The sequence below is a fragment of the Suncus etruscus genome, chromosome 7 (assembly GCF_024139225.1).
Source record: "Suncus etruscus isolate mSunEtr1 chromosome 7, mSunEtr1.pri.cur, whole genome shotgun sequence".
In the NCBI taxonomy this organism is placed as follows: Eukaryota; Metazoa; Chordata; class Mammalia; order Eulipotyphla; family Soricidae; genus Suncus; species Suncus etruscus.
The window spans coordinates 30,651,371-30,674,013 of record NC_064854.1 but is presented as its reverse complement, the minus strand read 5'-3'; the positions used below and the strand labels follow the sequence as shown (position 1 = coordinate 30,674,013).

Below are 22,643 nucleotides of genomic sequence, written 5' to 3'. Positions count from 1 at the left end.
TTCCTTTTGGTTTGTGGGTCATACCCAGAGGTTTTGGGGGCTTACTCCTTGGCCCTTCACTCAGGGATCACTCCTGGTGGTGCTCAGGGGGACCCTATGGGCTGCTACATCGAATCTGGCTCTACCCACTGTACTAAAGCTCCCACTCAGTTATGAGACGTTAACAATAAAAAAAAAAAGCAATTCATATTTAATTTGTACCTCCAGTATTTATGATTGATTATTTGGGGGCCCTTCTGCATTCAGGATTCACTTATGGCAAGGCCGAGGTTACCAAACGGGAGAGGCCGGGGATCAAAGCCAGGTCGGCTGCATGCAATGCAATGCAATGCAAGACAAGGGCCCTCCCCACCCAGTATTAATTTAGCACACTGCTTGGTGCAGAGGTGGCAGTAATATCTAAGCTTGGCAATTTTTCACCATTGAGGGTGTGGGAATTTTAGAAAGCAGAGCTTTTAAGTGGCGTTATCTGTGAGAGAGAAAGATTCGGGAGATTTCCAGAGCTTCTTCCTTGCCAGAATCCTTATCTCTGACTCAGTGACATTTCTTTCCTAATCAACCTCACGCTGCCAAGTTTCACCACCTGCTGGGGGAACCGGTTTCCAGCCATAATTCCATCCTGTAGCGCCCCCTATCGGAACAGTCGGGAAACGTTATATATATGCGAAACCACCAAAGCCGCGGGGTGGGGGGGCATCTACCGGGTTAAGCGCTTCCAGTTCCTCTTCGGGGGCGGGGAAACTATACACATGCGCATTAGATGGGCGCGACGCAGAGACTCCAATTCCCAGCATGCACCTCAAAGGAGCGCGCCGAAGCAAAACTCCAATTCCCAGAACCGTCCTCGCGCTGCGAGAGGGACGGCCGAGAGGCGGCTGGGAAGCGGGGCGCGCCGGAAGTCTCGCGAGAGAGAGAGTGTGTGTAGGAAGCCGCGCGAAGTGGGGCGAGAGGGGGCGGGGCGAGGAGGGAGGCCAAGGCGGAAGCGCCGTCCCACAATCCCCTTCGGCGCGGCGCGGCGAGGGCGGGAGGACGGGAGGGAGGCGGGTGGGGGCGGTCCGTGTCGGGGCTGGTGTGAAGCGGGCGAGGGAGCGAGGGAGCGAGCGCTTCGGCGGACCTTGGTCGCTGCTGCCGCCGCCGCCGCCGCGTCCGTGTCTGGAAGGCGCGAGGAAGCGATGCGGAGGGGGCGAAGATGGCCGAGCTGCAGATGCTGCTAGAGGAGGAGATCCCGTCGGGCAAGCGCGCGCTGATCGAGAGCTACCAGAACCTGACGCGGGTGGCCGACTACTGCGAGAACAACTACATCCAGGTGAGGCGGCGGCGCGCGGCCGGGCGGGGCGGGGCGGGGCGGGCGGGCGGGCGGGCGAGCCCTCTGCGGCGGCGGCTGCCTGGCTGCCCTGCTGCCCGGCCGGGAGCCCGGCTGCCGTCCCGGAAGTGGCCGCGCTGGGCTGGGCTGGGCTGGGCGGGGCCCCGCCGCCCCCGCCGCCCCCGCCGCCTGCCCGTGGCCAGGGAGCACAGGGGGGTGTGTGTGTGTGTGACAGGTCGAGTGTTGTGTGACTGTGGGTTGTGGGTCATAACGGAGTGTGTGGTAACTGGAATATGTGTGTGTGTGTGATAGGTGGAGTGTTGCGTGTTTGATATGTGGGCTCTGTGGTAAGTGGCGTGTTGCGTGTGTAAGATAGGTGGAGAGTGTGTGTTACGTGGAGTGTTGTGTATTTGGTATGTGGGGTGTGTGATAGATGTGTGTGATACGCGGTGTGTGCGACATGTAGAGTTTTGGGTGTGATTTGTGGAGTGTGGTGTGATCGTGGACTGTTGTGTGTGTGATGTGCGGAGTGTGTGTGTTATGTGGGTTGTGTGCGTGTGTACCAGGGAGATCACATTGGAGCGGGGAGGAAACGTCTGTGTGTGATATGTTGGGTATGAGTGATGTGTGGAGTGTTGTGTGGTTGTGGGTTGTTGTGTGTGGAATATGCGGAGTGTGTGGTAAGTGGACTGTGTGTGTGACCTGTGGGGTGTGTGTGGTGTGTGTGTGTGACATGTGGAGTGTTGTGTGACTGCGGATTGTGTGTCATAGCGGAGTGTGTAGTAACTGGAGTGTGTGTGTGTGATAGGTGGAGTTTTGTGTGTTTGATATGTGGGCTGTGTGGTAACTGGCGTGTTGTGTGTGTAAGATAGGTGGAGTGTGTGTGACACGTGGAGTGTTGTGTATTTGGTATGTGGGGTGTGTGATTGATAGATGGGGTGTGTGATAGGTAGGGTGTTATGTGTGTGATATGCTGTGTGTATGACATGTAGAGTTTTGTATGTATGATACGTGGAGTTGTGTGATCGTGGACTGTTGTGTGTGTGATGTGCGGACTGTGTGATCTGTGGAGTGTGTGGTAAGTGGAGTGTGTGTGTTATGTGGGGTGTGTGTATGTGTGTGTGTGCCAGGGAAACCACATTGGAGCCAGGAGGAAACGTCTGTGTGTGATATGTTGGGTATGGGTGATATGTGGAGTGTTGTGTGATTGTGGATTGTTGTGTGTGGAATATGCGGAGTGTGTGGTAAGTGGACTTTGTGTGTGATATGTGAGCTGTGTGTGTGTGTCTGTGTGTGTGCCAGGGAGACCACATTGGAGCAGGGAGGAAAGGTCTGTGTGTGATAGATATGTTGGGTGTGGGTGATATGTGGATTGTTGTGTGTGTGTGTGTGATCTGTGGGGTGTGTGTGTGTGTGTGTGTGTGTGTGCCGGGGAGACCACGGAGGAGCCGGGAGGAAAGGTCTGTGTGTGCTATGTTGGGTGTGTGTGCCAGGGAGGGTGGGGGCGATTATGTCAGTGCACCCCTAGAGTGAGAGAGAGGAGGGTGTGTCTTGATATTTCTTTCTTAAAAAAAAAAATTGTTCGTGAGTCACTTTGCACAGACCTCCCTCCCCAAGCAGAGCAGCGCAGCGCAGGAAGCGGGGTGGGGACATGGGATGGGCAGATGAGTTCAACCCCGAATGGCTTTGACTTGATGGACGGACACACCACCACCACCACCACCACCACCACCACCGCCACCACCGCCACCACCACCACCACCACCACCACCACCACCCCCCCACCCCCCCCCACCCCCCCCCCCACCCCCCCCCCCCCCCCCCCGTTTCAAACCGGGATTTCCCTTTTCTCACCCACACCCTACTCTACACTACACACCTCATCGATTTCACTTCCGTGGTCATGGATCCTGGCCACTGTTCAGACATTTAGTTGGTGGCATGAAGACCCAAGTTCTTCATGACTTTGAAAATGCTCCCAGAACATCTTCCCCAAAAGTTTGTGAAGTGCGAGTGTACTGAATAGCCACGTAGAATGGCATCCTCACTCCCCCCCCCCCCCCCCCCGCCCCCCAGTTTGTATTTTCTAAGATTTCTCTCTGACTTAACATCACCAAATCCAAATGGATCACCCCCTACATAGTTAACCTTACAACCCTAACGTGGGATATATTTATTGAAGTTGCTTTTCATCTTTTTTTTGCAGCCTTGTCTGTGACAGATTGTTTTTAGGATGTGCATTTTTTATGATTTGGAAGTGATTTGTATCATGCTAGTTTGTAGTTAGTAACTATAAACAAATCAAGGGAGAGTTCTTTCTATAAGTAAAGAGGAGGGCACCAAAGTTGACTTTGTCATTGTTAAGGCGTTACCAAAACTTGCTTTGCATGGTTGAGTTTATTGCCTGTCAGAAGTATTTATAGAAATGTCTTCCTTGTGATTATCATTTCTAAGAACCAATAGATGTTTTTCTCTCATTATTTTTAGAAGTTTAGTTTTTTCCCAGAATATCTTGCATATTTCTCAAGTTCCATATTAGTAACGTTGTATCTTCAGTAGCACTAAGAATTCCTCTCGATTTTTCAAGTGTTTAGGAATTCTACTCATAAAATTCTACTAATTGGAGTCTTGTTTTTGCAAACTTTATATTTAGCTTGTAAATTACTTTAAACAGTAGAAACTCGGATGTAGGTATTTTTTTTTTCCCTCTCTCGAGGATCAAATGCAAGGCACATTGCAAGGCAAGTTTATGGATTTTCAAATAGAAAATCGATCTTGCAGTTGATCATTTTAAGAAATATATAATGTTTATTTAGCTTACTGACCGTTGAGACAAATCACAATTTGCTGAAGGTTTTGAAGATGCTTTTATTTTGGAGTGCTCTGGTTATCTCAGGCAGGCATTGTGCTCAGAAATCAGTCCAGGCAGGTTAGGAGAGGGATTGAACCCAGGTTCTCTACGTGCAAGGCAAGCGCCCTACCAGCTTTATCTGCTCAGGCTCCAGAAGATTTTTAAAGATTTTCAAAAGGCGAGTACCTGATGTTAAATTGCCCCCATTCCAGGAAAATAATCCAGCAGATAAATACTTCATGAAGAGGTGGCTTCTTTTTGTTTTGCATGTTGGGAAATATGACAAATATATGGTGTGGCAACTATGTATTGGCAAATACAAACATGTTTTAACCTGTTGTTGATGATTTATTTTTTCAGGTAGTTAGTTGGGTGCTGTAAGGCTATTTTACCACCCTGCCACCCCACCCTTAATTTTTTTCTCCTCCTGCCAGCATCCTGACACTTTGAAGCACCTTTAAATTTCATTGGTGATAACTCTCATTATGTCATATTATTTCTCATAGTACTTTTGAATACACTAATATTTGGTGCCAAGATCACAGTAGCTTCAATCTGTTTTATTTTTATGTGACCCTAAATTTGATACTGACAGGACACTTTGATCTTATTGGTGGGGGTGGAGGGTGAAAGATAAAATCACACACACATCAGTATTTATTTTAGTAGTTTTTAAAATTTTGGGTTGCTTGATTCAGCCTACTGGCTTCCTTTCTGAGAGACTTAGATTGGTTCAGGCTCAGATAAGCACTGAATGATGAAGCTGAGTGAAAATTGTCCTGATAACTGTTCTGATGATGTGCTGTGCTGCTAACATTGTTGATATGAATAGGGAACAGAAAATAGTAGAACTATTCATCTGGATTACTGTTTTTTTTTTGTTTTGTTTTGTTTTTTTTACTTTTTGGGTCACATCCCGTGATGCTTAGGGGTTACTTCTGGTTATGTACTCAGAAATGGCTCCTGGCTTGGTGGACCATATGGGATGCCAGGGGATCGAACTGTGGTCCTTAGGTTAGCACGTGCACTTGTGGCACTGCTCCAGCTCCATCATCTGGATGACTTTTAAGATTTTTTGTATCCTGTGACTTTGAGTTGTAATCAACAGCTACTTAACACCTTTTTAGGGGAAATGACTGGTCAGAACTTTGAGAATAGTTTATTTCAAAATTATTATTATTGCTATTTGGGTCATGCCTGGCAGTGCTCAGGGTTTACTCCTAGCTCTGCACTCCGGGGCCACTCCTAATGTACTCAAGGGGCCATATGGGTGCCCAGCATCAAACCCAGGTCATCTGTGTGCAGGCAAATGCCTTACCCTCTGTACAAGCTTTCTGGCCTCACTTTGAGAATAGTTTTTATACCCAATGTGAATAAACTTACTGTCTGGGTTACTTTTATTTTGGAAATTCAGCTTTTGTTGAATTCATGTTTAGTCCAATTGATAAGTTCTTTAGCCCTTCTGGTTCCTGATTACCTTAATTATTAAGTTACTATTAAAAGCAAAATTTCTTGGGGCCAGTGAGTCCCTTGTTTTGCATGTAGCCAATTGTGCTTCAGTTCCTGTCATCCCCCATCTCCCAAGAATTGCCAGGAGTGACCCCTTAAGGGTGTGGCAGCTCCAGTTCCACCAGAAACGGGGGGGGGGGACGGGACCAGAGCGGTTGTGCAAGTGGGAAGGCGTCTGTCTGCCTTCCCCGCAACAGTCTAGGACGGACCACTGTTCGGTGCCCCGGCATCCTATATGGTCCCCCAAGCTAGGAGTGATTTCTGAGCGCATAGCCAGGAGTAACCCCTGAGTGTCACCGGGTGTGGCCCAAAAACCCAGAAAGTATTCTTTCTTAAAAACAGATTTTTTTGGTTTTTGGTTTGGGGACCACACCCCCGTGTGCTTCAGGGCTATTCCTGCTCAGGCCTCAGGGGAGGATGCTAGTGGTGCTTGAAGAAAATGTGTAATCTTGCTATGCTGGCAAGTGCCTTAACCCTTTGAGTATTTATCCTAACACCATAAAAGTTTAGGTGGTTTGGTTGGGAATTTGAGTCCTAGTCCTCAGAACATAGGGGCTACTCACAACTCAGTGGCTCAGTGGGCCATTTACTGCTGAGAATCAGGCCTGGAATTCTGGGTGTAAATCATGTTCTTCCATCTGGAAGAGTGTCTCTGGCTCAGTGGACAGAATTTTAGGAAATTCTGTTATGGGGAGATATTCAAAATGGAATTTTGTATCAGTCCATTTATATCAGCCTTAAATTTTCGCTTTTTTGTCATGCTGTAAGCTTTCTGGAGGGTGATGTAAAGAATAGTCATTTCTCAGTTTGACAAACATTCAATCTGACCAGTTCTCTTAAGCATCCATACTGCCTTTGTCATGGTAACTATTTTGGGAAATAGGAAAGGGAACTAAGTGAAAGGGAGTAGAAACTGCTTAAAAGATTCCTCAGCATGAAGATTGCTAGATAGGGTTAAGATACAAAAGTTTTCCAAACAGCATAACTTTCTGTGGTGGTGGGCACATTTTAGTACTAAGGGATAGACTAGGCAGTGTTGAAGGTTGAACCTACATTTCAGGATTTGATTTACTCTTGTCTGACTCTGCTCAGAGATCACTTCCGACTCTGTTGAGGGATTACTCCTGGCATGCTTAGGGGATCATACTTAGACTTTGGGATCTAACCAGGGTCTGTTTACGTGCATGCAAGCACCTTACCTCCCTCCTCTGCTGTATGATTTCTCCAGTGGCTGAACCTAGAGCTCTAGCAATTGAGTCATCTTCCAGACCCCAGTTCATCTTAAAAAATTTTTTTTTTGCGGTGGGGAAAAAAAATTTTTTTTTGGATGGGCCACTCCAGCTTGTGTTCAGGATTTACTCTTGGCTTTGAGCCATGATCAAAATTGTTATCATCCACATGCCAGGCAAGAGCCTTTACCTGCAGAATCTCTGGCCCCAGCTACGGAATTTTATTTTATTTTTTAATTTTTAGTTTTTGGATCACTCCTGATAATGCTCAGGGGTTACTCCTGGCTTTGCACTCACGAATTACTTCTGGTAATGTTCTGGGAACCATAAGGGATGCTGGGGATTGAACCCAGGTCAGGCTCATGCAAGTCAAGCACCTTACCTGCTGTACTGTTTTCTCCAGCCCCAGTTTTTTTGTTCTGTTTTGTTTTGTTTTTTTGGGTCACACCCCGCAGCGCTCAGAGGTTACTCCTTGCTCTACGCTCAGAAATCGCTCCTGGTAGGCTCAGGGGACCATATGGGATGCCAGAATTCGAACCGTCATCCTTCTTCTGCATGCAAGGCAAACGCCTTACTTCTATACCAGGGGTATCAAACTCAGTTTACCTGGGGGCTGCAGGAGGTAAAGTCGGGGTGAGGCAGGGCTGCATAAGGGATTTTACTTATCGAATATTCGCAATAAAAAAATCGCATTAATGGGCCCGGAGAGATAGCACAGCGGCGTTTGCCTTGCAAGCAGCCGATCCAGGACCAAAGGTGGTTGGTTCGAATCCCAGTGTCCCATATGGTCCCCCATGCCTGCCAGGAGCTATTTCTGAGCAGACAGCCAGGAGTAACCCCTGAGCACCGCTGGGTGTGGCCCAAAAAACCAAAAAAAAAAAAAAAAAAAAAAATCGCATTAGTAAGAAAAAAAACTGCAAAAAATCACATTAAACATTTGCATACCCCGAACAGAACTACGAATGTTTAATGCGATTTTTTTCTTACTAATGCGATTTTTATTGCGATTATTCGGTAAGCGAATAATCGTGAATACTGCAATATTTGAAGGCCACAAAATGTTGTACGGAGGGCTGCAAATGGCCCGTTTGAGACCCCTACTCTATACTATCTCTCTAGCCCCATCCAGCCCCAGTTTTAATTTTTTTTTACTGGAATTCTACTAGCAAGAAATATATCTGAATTTTAATATGTATAAAATTGACTATTCAATATTGATTTGTCCCAATAAATATTTTAATTGAAGTATATATTTATAATATTATATGATACTATATAATTATAATTATCATATATCATTATAATATGATATATGATTAAAATATGTTGTAGTCATAGAAAACTGCATTGCCCCTATTTCTAGAGTGCCAGTCTTTCTTCATCACTGTCCCTATGTCCCTCTCAGACCTTCATAGCATGCCCACCTCCTTCCTCATTTCTGTTGGGAGTATCTTTAAATGTATACTCTAAAGTCTGGGAATATAATCAGAACATCAATGAGTTACTTAATTTAGCTTCTTTTTCCTCCCAGGACATTAGCTTAGGGTTATTTGATCATTTTTATGCATGTTTGGTCTTGGAAGCCAATAATATTTGAGCAGGAACTAGCACTTTGGCATAGATAAAAATTATTTCCGGTACTGTTCCGTTTAGTCTAATTTTAAAGCTTTCAATAACTAGAGTAATTTTACCTAGTTTTTAGTTTTAGACAAATGAGGAATTTGAAGTTGAGAGACATTAAATGGCTAGTTAGCCTGAAGTTCTAAATTCCATGAGATAGTACATGGAAGTTAATAAATCCAGATTAAAAATTTAAAAAAATTTATATTTTGGTTTTTGGGCCACACTAGTGGTGCTTAGGGTTTACTTCTGGCTCAGTGCTAAGAGATCTTTTTTTTTTTTTTTTTTTTTTGGTTTTTTGGGCCACACCCATTTGATGCTCAGGGGTTACTCCTGGCTAAGTGTTCAGAAATTGCCCCTGGCTTGGTGGGACCATATGGAACACACCACGGTCCTTCCTTGGCTAGGGCTTGCAAAGCAGACACCTTACCTCTAGTGCTACCATGCCGGCCCCAGTTCTATGGGATCTTGGTTGGTGATACTTGGGGTGCTTGGGGTTGAATCTGGCTGTGCAAGACAGCACCATCCATGCTGCATTGTGTGTCAATGGCCCCAAGTCCATACTTTCTGGTTGAATCATACCAAAATAATAATAACAGCTCTGGTGCTCAGGTGTTATTCCTGGCTCTGAGCTCAGGAATTACTTCTGGCAGGTCATATGGGATGTTGCCCCCTCCCACCGCCTCTGTCTTAGCTCCTAGAAAAAGGGCCTAGCTCCTCCACCAAGCTCCAAAAGAAAATAATTTACCAGTACTTTCCAGGTCGCCCAATCCCAGCTGATACCTCTATGACATTCTCAGAAAGCAGGAATGAGGACAACAGTCACCACAATCTATAAATCTAGCTACAAGCAGCAGCATGGCACCTCTATAATATTGTCAACCCAACAGTATCACAGGAAATCTTATGGGAAAGTTACATAGTAGAAATCTTCCAAGCTCAGTGAGCCTTTATAAATAAGCAGCGCAGTAAATCCTTAAACACTGACTTTAGGAACACCATGGAGAGATAAGAACAGTCATTTCAAACTAACCCTTATTGATCTAAATTTTGTTACGGTACTTCCATGTGCTTTTGTTTTGCCACAAACAATAGGAATTAAATGTCTGTGTCTGCATGGAGGCGGCTATTGTGATACTTGTGGAATTGAGGACACTGGTGAAGGGAACACCAATCAATACCTGAAATGGTTCTATTATGAACAGCTTAGTAAATCATGGTGTTATAATAAAAATTAGAATGAAAAAAAACAAAAGAAAATTGCTCACCTCATTTTAACAGCAGACATTAATTTCTTTGAGAGGAGAGGAGACTTGATTCTCCAAACCAAAAATAGTTTTATATATCTTAGATACACTAATTTGCCTTCATTTACAAAATTAAATTTTCTCATAAGTAGTTGGTAGTAAACTAATGCTTGTGAAAAACAAAGTAAGGAAGATGACTCTTTAAATAGATTTTAATTTTGTTGTGCAACTATATGATCGGCATATGTTTTCAGAATTGTATTTTACGACTATTAATGCATTAATATTAATGCAATAATCGTAATATTAATATTAGGACTATTAATGCATCTCGGGCATAGCTTAAGTATAAGATATCTAAGTCTTGGGGTCAGAGAGATGGCACAGTGGTAGGGCATTTGCTTTGCACGCAGCTGACCCAGGACGGATGGTGGCTCAAATTCTGCCATTCTGTATGGTCACCCCGAGCCAGCCAGGAGTGATTTCTGAGTGCAGAGTCAGGAGTAACCCCTGAGCACTGCCGGGTGTGAGTCAAACCCCCCCCCAAGAAATCCAAGACTTGGGGCCGGGCGGTGGCGCTGGGGGTAAGGTGCCTGCCTTGCCTGCGCTAGCCTAGGACGGACCACGGTTCGATCCCCCGGCGTCCCATATGGTCCCCCAAGAAGCCAGGAGCAACTTCTGAGCGCATAGCCAGGAGTAACCCCTGAGCGTCACAGGGTGTGGCCCAAAAACCAAAAAAAAAAAAAAAAAAAAAAAAAAAGAAATCCAAGACTTATTTTAATATTTATTAGCATAGTAAATACTTGCTATGGAAAATTCCAAATGTACTCAAATTGAGAGAGTAGAATTAGGAACTGCTATGTATTTACCACCCACCTTCATTATGATCAACCATGTCTACTCCATCTATACCACTTTCAGGGCTCTCTGCTAATTACAAAGCCCATTTTGAAAAAAATTTTTTTTTTGGGCCACACCCGGCGGTGCTCAGTGGTTACTCCTGGCTGTCTGCTCAGAAATAGCTCCTGGCAGGCACGGGGACCATATGGGACACCGGGATTCGAACCAACCACCTTTTGTCCTGGATTGGCTGCTTGCAAGGCAAACACCGCTGTGCTATCTCTCCGGGCCCCATTTTGAAATTTTATTAATAAATATTTTAGTTATATTCTAAAAGATGAAGTCCCACTAAATCCATCACAACTTTTTAAGGGGCAGGGGAAATGATAATGTTTCTTTAATTTACTGTGATCTGAAGAAGTAAACCTCTAGGCCAGGGGTCTTAAACTCAAGGCCCGCGGACGGCCTTCAAATATCCCAGTATTCGCGATTATTCGCTTACTGAATAATCGCAATAAAAATCGCATTAGTAAGAAAAAAATCGCATTAAACATTCGCATACCCCGAGCAGTTCTGTTCGGGGTATGCAAATGTTTAATGCGATTTTTTGCGATATTTTTCTTGCTAATGCGATTTTTTTTTTTATTGTGAATATTCGGTAAGCGAAATCCCTTATGCGGCCCTGCCTCACCCCGACTTTGCCTCCTGCAGCCCTCAGGTAAATTGAGTTTGAGACCCTTGCTCTAGGCATTAAAATATTTTGTTGGGCCTGGAGCAGTGGCACAAGCGGTAGAGCAAATGCGCTAAACTAGGATGGACTGCGCTTTGATCCCTTGTCATCCCATATGGCCCCCAAGCCAGGAGTGATTTTTGAGTGCATAGCCAGAAGTAACCCCTGAGTGTCACCAAGTGTGGCCCAAAACCGGAAAAAAAATTTGTTAGTGATTCTTGCTATACACTAGGATGTATTTATTTCTTGTTTTTGTTTTTGGGTCACACAAACATGTTCAGAATTACTCCTCTCCTGGCTTTGCCCTCGGGAATTACTTCTAAGAGGCTCAGGGCACCATATTGGGTACTGGGGATCCAACCTGGGCAATCACCTACAACAGTGGTCTCAAACTCAATTTACCTGGGGGCCGCAGGAGGCAAAGTTGGGGTGAGGCAGGGCCGCATAAGGGATTTCGCTTACCAAATATTCGCAATAAAAAATCGATTAGTGGGGGCCGGGCGGTGGCGCTGGAGGTAAGGTGCCTGCCTTGCCTGCGCTAGCCTAGAACGGACCGCGGTTCGATCCCCCGGCATCCCATATGGTCCCCCAAGAAGCCAGGAGCGACTTCTGAGCGCATAGCCAGGAGTAACCCCTGAGCGTCACAGGGTGTGGCCCATAAACCAAAAAAAAAAAAAAAATCGATTAGTGGGCCTGGAGAGAGAGTACAGTGGCGTTTGCCTTGCAAGCAGCTGATCCAGGACCAAAGGTGGTTGGTTCGAATCCCAGTGTCCCATATGGTCCCCCGTGCCTGCCAGGAGCTATTTCTGAGCAGACAGCCAGGAGGAACCCCTGAGCACCGCCGTGTGTGGCCCAAAAACCAAAAAAAAAAAAATCGCAACAAATCGCATTAAACATTTGCATACCCCGAACGGAACTGCTGGGGTATGCGAATGTTTGATGCGATTTTTTTCTTACTAATGCGATTTTTATTGCGATTATTCGGTAAGCGAATAATCACGAATGCTGCGATATTTGAAGGCTGGCCGCGAGTCGCAAAATGTTGTACGGAGGGCCACAAATGGCTCGCATGCCGCAAGTTTAAGACCCCTGATACACGCTCTACAATCACTCTGTTCCCTATATTTGCTTTTTTTATTTTTTTTGGTTTTTTGGGCCACACCCATTTGATGCTCAGGGGTTATTCCTGGCTAAGCGCTCAGAAATTGCCCTGGCTTGGGGGGACCATATGGGACGCCGGGGGATCGAACAACAGTTCTTCCTTGGCTAGCGCTTGCAAAGCAGACACCTTACCTCTAGCGCCACCTCTTCGGCCCTATATTTACTTCTTTTTTTTTTTTTGTGGTTTTTGGGTCACACCCGGCAGTGCTCAGGGGTTATTCCTGGCTCCACGCTCAGAAATAGCTCCTGGCAGGCACGGGGGACCATATGGGACGCCGGGATTCGAACCGATGACCTCCTTCATGAAAGGCAAACGCCTTAACTCCATGCTATCTCTCCGGCCCCTATATTTACTTCTTCTTCTTTTTTTTTTTTTTTTTTGGTTTTTGGGCCACACCCGGCGGTGCTCAGGGATTACTCCTGGCTGTCTGCTCAGAAATAGCTCCTGGCAAGCACGGGGGACCATATGGGACACCGGGTTTCGAACCAACCACCTTTGGTCCTGGATCAGCTGCTTGCAAGGCAACACCGCTGTGCTATCTCTCCGGGCCCTATATTTACTTCTTAATGGATTTTTTTTTGGTTGAAATGTGGTTCATTTAAAAGCCAATCATTGAAAAAATACAAAAGCTCCATATTGTTTATTATATTCACAAAGATCTGAAATCCTTAACTTGATGTAAATGTAAAATGGTCTCATCACTCAAAATAATTCCTACCCAGAAACTGGTGATGGTACAGCAGTAGGGTTAGGGTGCTTGCCGAGCTCACCTGTATCTGTTGTCCCCTGAACCACTCCAGGATGACCCTTGAGCATCGAGCAGGGAGTAAGCCCTGAACATGGCTGGGGATGTCCCAAAATAAGAATAAATGATCTGGGGCCAGAGAGATAGCATGGAGGTAAGGCGTTTGCCTTTCATGCAGAAGATCAGTGGTTCGAATCCCTGCATCCCATATGGTCCCCTGAGCCTGCCAGGAGTGGTTTCTGAGCATAGAGCCAGGAGTAACCCCTGAGCGCTGCCGGATGTAACCCCCCCCCAAAAAAAAAAAGAAAAAAAAAGAATAAATGATCAGATGAGTTCTGAATTCTTTTTTTTTAATATAAGAATGTTCAAAATAGATTTATTTATAAAAATTCAAAATCTTAAAAATATGTATAGCTAAGAGGGAGCTTGCCTTACACGTGGCTAATCTAGATTTGATCTCTGGCACCATCTTGTCTCCAGAACACCACCAGGAGTAGTGTTTCTGAGAGTAGAGTCAGGGGTAAACCTTCAGCATTGCTGGGTGTGGCCTCAAAATTAGCGCTGGAGATGAACAAATGTTTTCCCAAATCTTCAGCATCTTGGTCAGCTTCCAAAAGACGAGTTCTGAATTCTTTTCGGATTTTTTTTTTTTTTTTGGTTTTTGGGCCACACTCGGTTACACTCAGGGATTACTCTTGGCTCTGTGCTCAGAAATTGCTTCTGGGGGGGCTGGAGAGATATCAAACAGTTAGCAGAAAGGGTTTCTTTATGTAGGAAGTAAATGACATTTTCTTGAGGAGTAAGAATTGAAGGGAGAGATTTTTTTTTTTTTTTTTTGGCTCATATCTGGTGGTGATCGGGTTACTCCTGGCTTTGGGATCAGAAATCAGTCCTGGCAGGCTCGGGGGACCATGTGGGATGCTGTGATTCGAACCACCATTCATCCTGGGTCGGCTGCATGTAAGTCAAACACCCTAGTGCTGTGCTATCTCTCCGGCCCCAAGAGACTTTTTTTTAAACAAGCTTCCCCCGCCCCCTCCCCCTTTTTTAATTGAGGTTCTGTTACTTACAATACTTTAAGAATGGTTTTCCATGCACATAATTCCAATACCACACTCAGGGCAGAGATTTTTTGTTTTTGTTTTTGGGTCACACCTGGCTTTGCTCAGGGGTTACATCTGGCTTTGCGCTCAGAAATTGCCCCTGGCAGGCACAGGGGACCATATGGGATGGCAGGATTCGAACCACTGTCCTTTTGCATGGAAGGCAAACGCCCTACCTCCATGCTATCTCTCCAGCCCCAGGGCAGAGATGTTTTCACAGTAAAAAGATTGTGGGAAGGACTACACAGTGATGCTAAGGTGCTGGGGTGTGCCATTCACAGCCCAGGATTGAATACAGGTCTCTTGCCTGCATAGCATACACTTCAGCCTTTAAACTGTCTAGCACAGGGATTGGTTGTATGAATGGATGTATGGATGGATAATGTATTTATTTATTTATTTATTTATTTGGGTGGGGTGGGTAGATAGATTATGTTTTTGGATGGGTTGTCTCCTATGTGATGTCCCAAGAGGCCAGGGACCTCTCAGAAATTTTTGGCCAACTGGATTGTGAGGATTCAAGGAAAGCAGTGCTGCTCAGAGCCTGTAGTAAAGGGGTTTACTCAGTTCATGGTGTTCAGAGTTCTTCAGGACCATCACAGTATTTGGGGGACCATGTGATTCAAGGAATTGAACCTGGAGGTTTGGTTACCTGTACTCTTTGCCCTGAGCGTTGATATTTTTTTTTTTTTTTTTTTTTTTTTTTTTTTGTGGTTTTTTGGGTCACACCCGGCAGTGCTCAGGGGTTATTCCTGGCTCCAGGCTCAGAAATTGCTCCTGGCAGGCACGGGGGACCATATGGGACGCTGGGATTCGAACCGATGACCTCCTGCATGAAAGGCAAACGCCTTACCTCCATGCTATCTCTCCAGCCCGAGCGTTGATATTTTTATTACTCTTATGTTTTATTGCTTTTATTACTCTGTGTTTGGCCCATATTGAGCAGTGATCACAGAGTGTTCCTGGCTCTTTGCATGGGACTGACTCCTGACAGTACTTGGCAGATGGACCATATGCAGTACTAGGGATTGGAACCAGGATCACAACTGCTGCAGCCACATGCACAGCAAGTGTCTTCTTGTACCATCTCTCTGGCCTGAAAAATGCTATTTTTGAGGGCTGGTGCAATAACACAGCAAATAGGTTGTTTGCCCTGCATGCGACCAACCCAGGTTCAATCCTTGGCATCCCATATGGTCACTGAGCTTGCTAGGAGTGATATCTGAGTGCAGAGCCAATAGTAACGGCCTGAGTGCTGCCGGATGTGACTCTAACCCCTCCCCCTTTTAAACTGTCTAGCACAGGGATTGTAGTAGAATACATTCTTTGTGTGTTCTTGTCCCTGAGTTTTATCTTCAGCTCTGTGGATGTGGCCTCATTAATAAAAGAAAAACATTGAAGTGAGGGCCCAGAGCAGTGGCAGAAGTGGTAGGGCATTTGCTTGCACACGCTGATCTAGGACAGATCGAGGTTCTATTCCCCCAGCATCCCATGTGGTCCCCCAAAGCCAGGAGCGATTTCTGAGTGCATAGCAAGGAGTAACCCCTGAGCATCACCAGGTGTGGGGCCCCCAAAAAGAAAAAACATTGAATTGGCACATAGAGTGTGTGTGTGTGTGTGTGTGTGTGTGTGTGTGTGTGTGTGTGTGTGTGTGTGTGTAGCAGCCGATCCAGGAGTGTGTGTGTGTGTGTGTGTGTGCGTGTGTGTGTGTGTGGCAGCTGATCCAGGACCAAAGGTGGTTGGTTTGAATCCCGGTGTCCCATATGGTCCCCTGTGCCTGCCAGGAGCTATTTCTGAGCAGACAGTCAGGAGTGACCCCTGAGCACCACCGGGTGTGGCCCAAAAAAACAAAAAGCAAACAAACAAACAAAAAAAGTACATAAATGTATAATGAAGCTAATAGAAATAGTTGGTATTAAGGTGCATATGTTTTCAATTGTGATTTGATTCTCCAGTGCTATCTAAACACTGTTTGGGAGGTGCCCTCCCAAAAGGAAACAGCTTGAAATTATTTTTAGTGTTTTATTTAATCTAGTTCATCAAATGTAATTTCAATAAATAATTAACATAATTGAAAATTATATATTTATTGGTGCTATCTTTGGAATCTGATATATATTTTTTACTTACATCTTATTCTAATTGGTGAGAGTCTGGTAGGATAAAGGGCTAACAAGTCCAGTGGTATCAAAAGATAGAATTAAGGTTCTAGACTAAATAGACTTCCTAGATGAAATGGGGTATTAAGATTTTTGGAAGATTTGATTTTAGGTTTTAGGAAATAGTGAGGACTTTGAAAGCTGTGTTGCTTGTGGTAAAGAAAAAATGGGGGGGGGGGAACGTAAGCCAGATTGGGCATTCCCCTTGCACAGGGCCAACTGTGTTTGATCATTGGCATCCCTTATAGTTTCTTGAACCTGCCAGGAGTGATGTCTGAGTGCAGAGCCAGAGTAACCGCTGAATGCCACCGGTTGTGGCCCAAAAACCAAAGAAAGGGAAGAGGGTCCAAAGCAATAAATAGTATAGCAGGTAGGGTGCTTGCCTTGCATTTGATAACCTAGCTTCATTCCCTAGCACCATATATGTTCCTTTGAAGCCTGCTAGGCTCTTAGTGCAGAACCAGGAGTAAGCCCTGAGCATCCCTGGATATATATCCCCATTATTATTATTGTTGTTGTTGTTGTTGTTGTTGTTTAAAAATAATTTACGGGGGCCGGAGAGATAGCGTGGAGGTAAGGCATTTGCCTTTCATGCAGAAGGTCATCAGTTCAAATCCCGGTGTCCCATATGGTCCCCCATGCCTGCCAGGAGCAATTTCTGAGCCTGGAGCCAGGAATAACCCCTGAGCACTGCTGGGTGTGACCCAAAAACCACACACACACACAAAAAAATTACGGGGCCTGAACGAACAGTAGGGCATTTGCCTTGCATGCAGCTGACCTAGGACAGACCATGGTTCAATCCCCCGACATTCCATGTGGTCCCCCAAGCCAGGAGCGATTTCTGAGCGCATAGCCAGAAGTAACCCCTGAGTGTCACCGGGTGTGGCCAGAAAAACAAAACAAGAAAAGATTTACTTATTGTAATTAAGATTTTACAAAATTGAATAATATTTTTGTAGGAAATAAGCTATTACAATTCTGAAGTATAATCCCCTTTAAGTATATTTAAAGATTTGGTTATTGAAAATAAAGGGTGGGGGCTGGAGAGATAGCATGGAGGTAAGGCGTTTGCCTTTCATACAGAAGATCGGTGGTTCAAATCTGGCATCCCATATGGTCCCCTGAGCCTGCCAGGAGCATTTTCTGAGCATAGAGCCAGGAGTAACCCCTGAGCACTGCCGGGTATGACCCCCCCCCAAAAAAAAAAAAAAAAAAAAAAAGAAAAAGAAAATAAAGGGTGAAGATGTATGAAATTTGAAGAAGTTTTTTTCATGGTAGGTGATGGAATATATATCATTACATTAAACTTTGTTGGATGGTGGTGTGTGCCAGGGAAATAGCTTAGAGGGCTGGAGTGCTTTCGTACATGGGAGGACCAGGTTCAATCCCCAGGACCCAGTGGTCCCCTGAGTATCACCTGTAAAAACCTCTCCAAACACCAAGCCAGAAGCCCAGAAAAATAGTTAAGTTGTATAGGTCAATTGGAAAGTATTTGTTCACTCAGTTAGGCAGATCTTCTGAATGTATACATTTTATTGTATAACATGAAGAAAAGTTACATTTATAAAGATCACAGATTTTATTGGCAAAGTCTTCAAGCTTTGAAACTTTTCCAAACTCATGTTGATGGGCATGTATTATTTTTGCCAGTTATTTTATTTGAGATGATAGGGTCATTTGTCATTCTTAGGATAATATCTGTCAAATAACACTCCAAATAACTGCTATGTTATCAATGACATTTTGAAGTAACAATGTTGTTTTTTGATGTTCTACAGAAAAACACATTCAGCTTACAGTTGCAAGAGTACTTTTTCTACTAAAGATAACTCATAATTAGTACTCATACTTTGTATTTAAAGATGCGTTTGCCGTTTTGTTACAGAATATTAAATTAGTATTTTTCTTTATTAAAATACTTTTTATTTGTTTTTAAATATGGGGGGCACACCTGGGAACTCTCAGGGGGTTACTCCTGGCTCTGTACTCAATGTTTACTCTGGTAAATCCAGGTACTCAGGGAACCATATGGGATGCCAGGATTGAACCTAGGCCCACTGCATACAAGGCAATTGCCCTACCTACTGTATTATAGCTCTGACTCCTAAGAACTTTTTTTGGGGGGGTTTGGGCCACACCTGGCAGTGCTCAGGGGTCACTCCTGGCTCCCTCTCAGAACTAGTTCCTGGCAGGTTCAGGGGACCATATGGGGCCAAACCTGGGTTTGTCCCGGGTTGGCCCTGTGAAAGGCAAACGCCCTACCACTGTGCTATTGCTTCAGCCCCTCCTAAAAACATTTTTAAGTGATGTGGCTTTTGTGTGTGTGTGTGTGTGTGTGTGTGTGTGTGGCTTTTTTCTCTCTGTGTGTGTGTGTGTGTGTGTGTGTGTGTTGAGCATAAGAGAAAACAAGGCAACTACAATTGGAAATACTGATAGGAGGTAGTTTGGGGCACCATTTGGCTGTGCTCAGGTTTATTCCTGTCTCTGCTCTCAGGGCTCACTCCTGGTGGGACTCAGTGGACCACATATTATCATTGTACTATCTCTCTGTGCCTCCATGTGGCCTTTCTTTTTCCTTCCCTCCTTTCTTCCTCCCTCTTTCCCTCTCTCCCTCTCTCCCTCCTTTATGCATGCAAGGTTCTTCAAGTGAACTCTAATCCTGGCTTAACAACAGAAGATTTTTTTTTTTGGGGGGGCCACATCTGTGGTGTTCAGGGTTCAGGTTCAGAGCACAGAGCATTCCTGGCTCTATGCTCAGTAATCACTTCAAGAGGACTTGAAGACCTTATGAGGTACTGAGATTGAGTTTGTGTTAGCTGAATCCAAGACAGACACCCTAACTACCCCTCATAGAGAAGTTTTATTACCCCTCATAGAGAAGTTTTAAGCACTGGATGGCATTATCATTTTTACTTTTTTAAAATGTTATGCATAGAGTGCAAAGCAGATTGGAAGGAGGCTGGAATACAGATTGGAAGGAACTCAAGATATTGGGGGAAGGTTATTCTAGAAGTAATGGTAGCACATAGTGGTAAATGATCCAAAATCTCTTGTGCCTGGAATCATTGTCATACACCTTTGCTACTTATTTTTTCTAGAAAGAAGAGTATTTATATTTAAGGTTACTAGAATATGTTAGACATAGTCAACAAATAATTTTTAATTGTCTGATCTTTGGAAGACTGAAAGCTATGTTATGTGATGTATATTTTATATCTAATTAAATTATGTGAAAGTTACTGACTTATGAGTTTAAAATAACCTTAAACTTAGGCCAGAGAGATAGGGGTTAAGCACTTGCCTTGCACACAACTGACTCAGGTTTTATCCCTGGGTTTTCATGTAATTCATTTAACACTGCTAGGAGTGACCACTGAGCACAGAGTGAGGAGTAAGCTCACTCAGGTATGACTACCCCTCCAAAAAAAAAAATCTAAAAACTTTGTTGTTGTTACTTATTTATTTTGTTTTTTGGGTTACACCCGGCAGCGCTCAGGGGTTACTCCTGGCTCAGTGACCAGAAATTACTCCTGGCAGGCTCAGGGGACCACATGGGATGCCGGGATTTGAACCACTGACCTTCTGCATGCAAGGCAAATGCCTTACCTCCATGCTATCTCTCCGGCTCCAAAAAAATCTAAAATTTAAAGAAGAGAAACTAGACTTTTAATACTTATTTAAATGGGATGCTCTCTATAGAAGAAAATTTTTGGAAGAAATTATTTTAGTTTTGGCACACGGTAGAAAGAATGTCAGACAGCGTTGTTTTACAAAAAAGCATGTTGAATAATCAATACATTCTATAAAGATTAAAAATGCTACAGTTGTATTTAAAGCAAAACTAATAATTCTTTCCTGTATTTCTTCCGACTCATCCTCTCCCACAAACCGACCTCTTTTGATGCCCTTTCACTTTCTGCACAAAGGATGAAATGGTTTAAGAACTCTTTAAATTCATGACTCAGTTAAGGGGTTTGTAGAGATTGAAGAGAGGGCGGGCATTTGTTTTGAATCTGACTGACCCAGATTGACTCTTTAGTATGCCCTGTGGTCCTTGAGTGCAGAGCTCGGAGTAAGCTCTGAGCACTGTTATATGTAACCTCAGAATAAATTTATAACCCAGTTATGACAGTCTTCATGAGATGCTATCCCTTAAATTCCCAATACTACAGTGTTACTGGAATTCTTTCTGAAAGCTCCTTTAAAAAAATTAATTCCTTGGCCCACAAAGATGTATAGTAGTAGGTAAGGTACTTGCTTTGCACCTTGCTGACCTGGATTCATTCTCTGGCACTTCAGATGATCCCCCTAGTCCTTCAGGAGTGATCCTTGAATGCAGAACTAGGAGTAAGCCCTGAGCATTGCTAGTTGTGCCTAGAAATGAAAAAGTTCCTTGTTCCTTTTCCTTCCCATTGTTGCTCATGTTTCAATGACTGGAGCTTTCACCCATTCATAACTGTTGCTTATGAAATTTTTGCCATGGTGCTTGTTTACAGTCACAGGTCATATTGTAGTGCTTGTACACTTGGATATGGTAGTCATTGAGGCTTTTACACGTTTAGTTGTGTTTGCCTGGGGCATTCTTTCTTGAGGTATACAAGATTGTGCTCGCAGGAGGTCACTGCATTGTAAATAAAAATGCTCATAAGAAGTTGCATTTTCGGGGCCTGCGAGGTGGCGCTAGAGATAAGGTGTCTTGCCTTACAAGCGCTAGCTAAGGATCAGGACCGAGGTTCGGTTCGATCCCCCGGCATTCCATATGGTTCCCCCAAGCCAGGTGCAATTTCTGAGCTCTTAGCCAGGAGTAACCCCTGAGCATCAAACGGGTGTGGCCGAAAAACCAAAAAAAAAAAAAAAAAAAAAAAGTTGCATTTTCTGGCTGTGGTATTTTTATAATCTTTTTAGTTGTGTTGTTTATCAAGAGTATTGCGGGGCCGGAGAGATAGCATGGAGGTAAGGCGTTTGCCTCTCATGCAGGAGGTCATCGGTTCGAATCCCGGCGTCCCATATATGGTCCTCCCGTGCCTGCCAGGAGCAATTTCTGAGCCTGGAGCCAGGAATAACCCCTGAGCACTGCCGGGTGTGACCCAAAAACCACAAAAAAAAAAAAAAAAAAAAAAAAAAAAAAAAAGAGTATTGCATCCCTTTTTTGTAGTACTCAAACATACCTGGCTGTAGTATAGGTTAAAATCACTTGTGGTGTTGTGGATTGCAGACAGCATAACACACACTCAAAGAGCAGAACTGCCAGGATTGTTGAGGCCCATATGAGGGAACACCTAGGATTTGAGCTTTTGACCATATGCTTTCTAGACCAGTACTTGAAGCCACTGTACTTGAAGACTCTAAAGGTCCTTTATAGGGGAGGGGTGACTTTCTAGCTACACTCAGCAGTGCTCAGGGTAATTCTTGATGTTGCTTGGGGACTGTATTAAGCACCTGGAATTGAACTAGGGTGTGCAACATGTTTGACAACCAACTTTAGTCTCTGTACTGTCTCCTCAAAAGTTTTTAAAAGAGGCAGTTCATGTGATTGATGATGCAGCTTGGTATTAGAGTGATTCCAATGCACCCTCCCCAGATTCCCCCAAAAGGAATAGTTCTCAAGCTGCAGATATACAGATCACAAATATTTGACCAGGTTTGATTTTCGCTGTCCCAGGTGGTCTCCTGAGCACCCTCAGGAATAATTTCTGAGCACAGAACCAGGAGTAACCCTTAAGCACTGCAAGGTGTGGCCCTCAAATTGTGTATATATGTATGCATTTGTAAAGATTCTGACTAAAAAATGCCAATCACAATATATAGATGATGACAGAACATTAGGAGAAACTTGCAGTCAACCTAGTACTATATAATTCTATCCAGGAGTACAGAGTCAGAGACCTGGGAGTTCCTTTTTTCTCCTTTGCCCCACTTCTGCCTATACAGCCAGCTAATAGTTAAGCCTTATTCCTATTTTCCAACCCACTGCTCTGCCAGTCAATTCTATTGTGGGGGAGTAAAAGCTGGTAAGTGTTGGAACCAACTGTGTACTAACTACTGAAAAAGAGGTCTATAGATTCACTACTGTGACTGCAAATTATCTTCTTAGGCAGATTAGCTCTATGCTAGATGAGAATGACTACACAAACTAAATTAT

At 44.4% G+C, this 22,643-nt stretch overlaps 1 protein-coding gene across 8 annotated transcripts in view; it reads left to right on the top strand.

Moving 5' to 3' along the window:
• The first annotated feature begins 1,140 nt into the window (after window positions 1-1,140).
• Window positions 1,141-22,643, top strand: part of ABI1 (abl interactor 1) — a 103,780-nt gene continuing 82,277 nt past the window's right edge. For all 8 annotated transcript variants that reach the window (XM_049777794.1, XM_049777789.1, XM_049777793.1 and 5 more), the window contains exon 1: window positions 1,141-1,306. In XM_049777794.1, the coding sequence (XP_049633751.1) occupies window positions 1,190-1,306 (117 nt within the window). In that variant the 5' untranslated portion in view covers window positions 1,141-1,189. The remainder of the gene's footprint in view (window positions 1,307-22,643) is intronic.